We start from the raw sequence: 6,000 nt of genomic DNA, 5'->3' as shown, positions 1-6,000 counted from the left end.
AATCATCAATTTTACTTAACATAATTCATCTTGAAACTTATATGTGTGTACGTATTGTATCAATTATCACAGATCATCAAGAATATGCAGTCAGTACATCCATTAATCATTCATGCAGACACCTTGGAAAAGGGCAAAGTTTGAACCATGTCTCAAATTATACACATATTGGAAGAAGAAATTCTGTTTCAGAAGCAAAATGTCATAAAATCATCCCTGCACCAAAAATAATAGCAATAAAAAGCTTACTGAGTTCGTTTAAAAGAAACGAGGATAGAATTGCTATCTTTGATGGAAAAAAGAGGCAGACTACTTTTATGAATGCCATAAAAATAAACTATTTTAATAGATACATAAATAAAAGGTTTAAAGTAGAATTTTCCCCCCAAACATAAAGATGGCCTAGCTTCTGTACAGAAACTGAAAAATATTCATGTGACTACTAAATTAAATAATCACTTTGTTACATTCAAAATAATTGGAGGCAAATACATAATGAAATGATGCACCTGAATCATTCTCCTTTCTCATCCTAGCAGTGTATACAGTATTTTCTTGTTTTACAGTACTCTGAGGATATGGATCTGTTAAATAAAACTCTGAATGATAGAATGGAAATAAAATTTAAAAATCAAAGGAAAAAAACCCAAACAACCCTAGCACCCAAAGGGGTACATTACATCACCCAGTAATGAAAGTTTTAATGGAAGAGAAATAAGTATTGTGCTGTAAAATAAATTATGTCTTTTACATATTGTTGTATAGTTATCTTAAAGTGTTTAAATATTACATTCACTTTGGTGGTGTGATTTTTGTCTATGCCTATAATAAATTATGCATGGCATGTGCTAGCTGTTCATGTGTGTTGAATAACAACCTTCTGGTTTCACTGCAAATGGGGGGAGCTTAGCACATCTGGGAAATTTTAAAAACGTTTCTGATTTATGTAAGACAGACAAAATCTAATTCAAAGCAGCTTTCCTCCTATCATGTGTCCCTCCCCAGCACCTCTAAAAAGTTACTCTGATGGCTTCATGTTTTTGCTGTGTTGTGTCAAAAAATGTCATAGGTTGATGACTAACACTTTCTGACCCACAGAGGTTCTCAAGTTTTGTTTCTCCTTCCTCCCTATGAATCATCAGTCAGTTTGAGAACATCTGGCATTCACGTCTCCATACTCTCCAAATATTCCAACTAATTTAGGCAAAGAATCACCATTTGTCTATAAAAAATAAGTTTACTGAAATTAGGTGTTATCGCCATTGTTACATGGAATGTAGCCATGATGGGTGAGCACCATTCATCCTGTAGAGGAGAAAGTTTGTCATGTGGACACTTACGTACACTCAAGGCAGAGTGTTGAGATATCTTGTGCTGGTGAAATCAGAGAAAAAATTAAAACATGACAACTTTCATCCATAGTGCAGAGCTAGCATTTCTAGTATATGCTGTCAGAAGTTCAAGAAAGTTGGGCCAAGCTGACCTGGAAAAAGAGTGTGCTTAGAGTCTATCCACCAGCAAGACGTGAACGGCAATGTAATGATTGCCCTTTTTTCCGATTTGCTTTTTTCCTGTTCTTATTCTTCTTTTGCTTATTGGCACCTTTACTTTTATCTGATTTCTTTTTCTTTTCATCCTCCTTAAACCATGGACCCCAGACTCCTCCATTCAGCTTCGGGTTGCTCCGAGGGTCCTTAGGTGGGTATCGAACGGGAACTGCAGTCTTATTGAACTGTGAAAGCCTCCGCAACAACTGCTTCACTACATCTGGATACCTTGCGGAGAGGTCCACTCGCTCGTATGGGTCAGCGGTTATGTTGAAAAGCCACACTGTTTTGCCAGCTGACCAGGAGACGCGTTCATTGTGCCAGCGGTTGGGGCCCGCGTTACTGAAGGCCTGTGGAGGTACCCAGTCGCTGTATCCCGGATTTCCTGTCAGTAGTTTCCAGTGATTCACTCTGATGGCAGACTGAATCGCGGTGTTCCAGATCCCATAGCCAGCTGCCCAGGACCCATTTTTGGCTTTGGTGTAAATCGGGTCAATGTTGTGTAAGATGTCCACCCGTGGAGAACGTCTGCCTTCGCTAATGGTTTCCCATATATCATAGCCATCCAGCTGGATATCTTCATCGATCTGCCCTTCTGCCAGTGTGATCAACGTGGGGAACCAGTCCGTGATGTGCACAAGCTCCTTACACACAGACCCCTTGTTTTTCAGAAGGGGGCTATGGACAAACCCAACAGCGCGGATGCCTCCTTCCCAATAGGTCCCTTTGCTTCCTCGGAGAGGCCAGTTACTTCCTCCTGCCATTGGCTGCCCACCATTATCTGAAGAATATATGATGATGCTGTTCTCATAGTAACCATACTTCTTTAAAGCAAGTGTTACGTTGTTTATGGCTTCATCCAAACAAGCTAGCATCGCAGCGTATCTTCGCCTGTTGATGTTATTGATTGATCGATAATGTTCAAAATACTTGCCCGGTGCCTGAAGAGGGGAATGAACAGCTTGGTAAGCAATATATAAGAATATAGGTTTCCTGGGGTTGTGTGAAGCTAAGATTTGTTGTACTTTTTGTGTGTACATCTGTGTCGAGTAGATGCCGTTGTCATGATCCCAAGCAGCATTGTCGTTCTCGTACAGGTCGTAGCCACATATCCCAGGGCTGTCACATTTGAAGTGAGTGTAATAGTCTCCGCTGCCTAAGAGCGAGCCAAAGAAAGTGTCAAACCCTCTCTGCGTGGGCATGCATTCTCTGCGGTAAAACCCCAAGTGCCACTTGCCAACCATGTGCGTGGAGTAACCAACCTCCTTCAGCTTCTGAGGTAGCGTGACGTTATCCAGAGGTAAGCAGTTGGGCTGGGTTGGCCGTATAATGGAGTGCTGGAGGCCGGTGTGTATCTGGTACCTGGGGGCAGAGAGGAGACAGGCATCAGGTGGGGTGGAAAGAAAGAAACCCTCAGTCCCTTACGCATGGACACAAAAATATTCCTATGCATGCAGCAATTTTCTCTGGATATATTTGGAAGTGCCTATGTCAAAAAACTAACAAGGTCATACTATTAAATCTGCTGAAACAGGAGAACGGCATCCGTTTGGCTTCACAAGGGTGTAAGAGCGGTCCCTCCCCCCTCCCTCCTTTGGCCAGTGGGCAACAATGCTGAACAAGAAACATGACACAACAGCATCACACACTTCCCGCCTTCATCTATAATGTTTTAATTTCCGTTTTAATTTCCTTGTAGCTGTGAGCAATGCCAAAGGATCTCAGAGGCAACGTGCTGCCTGTGAACCATTATTTGGGCAATACTATTTTAAAGCCAGCAGTCAAACTCGGAGACCTTTCTGGTATCCGTTCCGCATTATGGTCATCCATCATCCCATTGGCATGTGGGCTATGACTGAGCACAGATATTACTAATATTATAGCAACCGAGTCAGTCATCGGCATGCACATGATGGAACACCCACAGTCCCATGCTCCAGCATTTGTCACCCGAGTAAGACACATAGGCAGTTCCAGTGAAAGAGGTTTATGGGCGATCACTCAAAAGGAAGCGATAATTTAATCGCTGGATCTTGTGTTCAGCAGTCGTTTTCTGTCCTTGCCTAACTGTTCCATCAAATGTTTCCATCCATGAACTGAGCTAGTCAAAATACCTATATATACAGGAGCACAGATATTTTGAGGTATGTTTTTTTCCTCCACAGAAAGCTTTCACATGTCTCCATTTAACAATGATTATAGACGATTACATGGATAAACACAATTTTTACAATGCCTCATAATTTGCTAGTGGTAAACATATCTACAGAATATAAATATGCTGGACTTTGAGCATGTAACAGCAGTATATTTAAGGGATAGGATAATAAATTCTGCAGTGCCGTACAATCTATGCGTAAAGAATACATATGGCCTCCACATGATTAGAAAATGAATTCAGTGTGGTCAGTAGTAAGTGTCAAAAATCAAGGACAAATCCGTCTATACCAGTTTGACACTAAAAAATAAAACGTGACAGCACATTGTAAACCAAAGAAGAGTGTGAGAATAGATGAAGTTCTCGGTCATGAATAGAACAGTGAGGTTCACCAATACTGTGAATCTTCCCCCAAAACACTTTCTTATTAATTTGTGCTAGTAGGAGTTGGGACTTCCTGACATATTCTGCTAGTACTGCCAATCTGATGGGCCTCCTGAGCTATCTAGAAAATCAAAAACATTAGGTTCTGCCTGTCCATAAATAACTTAAAGTCTGCTTTTATACAATGTCTTCCTGGCCAAGATCTTAGAAGGCACCATAGATGTCTTTAATGCCTGCCAATCTGTAATAATTGTGTAACTGCCATTTTATTCTTGAACTTACTTCCACAGAACCAGAAGCTCTAGTCCTCACTAATTTATTGCAGAAGTCTGGGCGTTGCTCTCCTCTGCTTTAAGCTAGCCTGTACCCAGTAAGTTGCAATGCTGCTGCTTTTCTTTGTCTCTCTGGCACTGTGTCAGAGCATTGTTCCTGTCACCAGTTTGTGGATCTGGAGCCCTGCCTCCAATTGTCCCCACGCTCACAAGCTGGTGTTGGCCCAGGAGATACTGCAGTAGTTAAAGCTACGCTCAAAATTATGGGTTTCTGGGATCTGCACTTTGCTTTTGTAAAAGAAATGTCATGCACACACAAATACCCACATCTTTGCCATGATTCAAGTATAATATTCTTCTTTTAAAACAGGTGAGCTACAATAAGGAAACCAGGCTGACCAATGGCAGTGCCCCGTATTAAGTTCACTCCATCTTTGAGAGTCCTCAGGGAGCTATATTCACAAGGCATTTAATTTCCTTCCCCTTCTCTTAACTCTCAGTAAAACTCTCAGTAAATTCCCTTTATTTGAGGGAATATTATATAGGCCCCATCCCTGAAGGTGTTCAAGACCAGGCTGGATGGGGCCTTGAGCAACCTGGTCTAGTGGGAGGTGTCCCTGCCCATGGCAGAGGGTTGGAACTGGATGATCTTTACAGTGCCTTCCAACTCTAACCATTTTATGATTCTATGATCCAACTGAAAAAGTCCTTGCCCCCTCCCTGCTATTTTAGTAAATAGCTTCTGCTTTTGTAATCCTTGACAGCCTCCTCTACCTTGACATCAACCCCCAATCCCAGCCAGACAGTTTCTCCCCTGATAAATCAATTGTGCTGGAAGTCAGAATTTTCTCTAAAAAAGCCATGTTGTTGTAACAGAGATCCTTCCACCCTTCTCCTGGTGGAACAGGCAACAGAATTTGCAACACATTGCCAACCAGCGTGCCTCTTGACAAAGCCTATGCAGAAAGTACGATATTCATACAAAGTTAATTCTCATAAAGAATTCATAAACAACACGTGGCTTCCCCAGCTAGGGTTTTTCAATTATATATCCAAGCATGACGTTCCTACGCTGTTAATCTGACAAATCTGACAAACCAAAAAATATCAAGAATTCGCCTCAGTTATACGTATTCTTCTTGGGGAAATCATCTGGCATACAGCAATGCATTCTATTTCAGCAGTCCCCTCGGTAAGTTATTCAATATGCTGGCTACAACGCACATACAGGTGTCCTGCTTCAATTCTCTGCCGCTGTCTTTTTTCATGAGACTTTGGTGTGTTTCCCATATGCGTGTCTATGCTATTTATGGCATAACTATGCTTCTGAATATACATATATGCACACATCCAAATAGATGTGCATCTTTATATTCATATATGTAAAAAGGGACCTGCAAAATAATCAGTTTTATGTAAAAATACTTCAACTATAGAAATGTTTCAAAGAAATACCAACCTCTAATTATCAGAATATTCTTTACTATTACAAAAATGGTGAAGATCTGTTTCACTTTTCTGTGCCACATGCCTTCCTAATTGATCCATTATGTGCCAATATTACTTTTTCAGTGAAAGTATTTTGTTTCCAAAGCACTTGCAGACCATTCAGGGAAAACAAAGTAATCTGAGCAAAAGA

The 6,000-nt window shown here is 41.0% G+C and overlaps 1 protein-coding gene across 1 annotated transcript in view; it reads right to left on the bottom strand.

Annotated features, from left to right (window-relative positions):
- Nucleotides 1-1,507: 1,507 nt before the first annotated feature.
- Nucleotides 1,508-6,000, bottom strand: part of ARSJ (arylsulfatase family member J) — a 44,489-nt gene continuing 39,996 nt past the window's right edge. Inside the window, exon 2 of the mRNA XM_074154851.1 lies at nucleotides 1,508-2,909. Coding sequence (XP_074010952.1) covers nucleotides 1,508-2,909 — 1,402 coding nt within the window. The remainder of the gene's footprint in view (nucleotides 2,910-6,000) is intronic.

This window comes from Numenius arquata, chromosome 10 (genome assembly GCF_964106895.1).
Source record: "Numenius arquata chromosome 10, bNumArq3.hap1.1, whole genome shotgun sequence".
NCBI lineage: Eukaryota > Metazoa > Chordata > Aves > Charadriiformes > Scolopacidae > Numenius > Numenius arquata.
The sequence above is the reverse complement of the archived record's forward strand: the minus strand, read 5'-3'. Positions and strand labels throughout refer to the sequence as shown.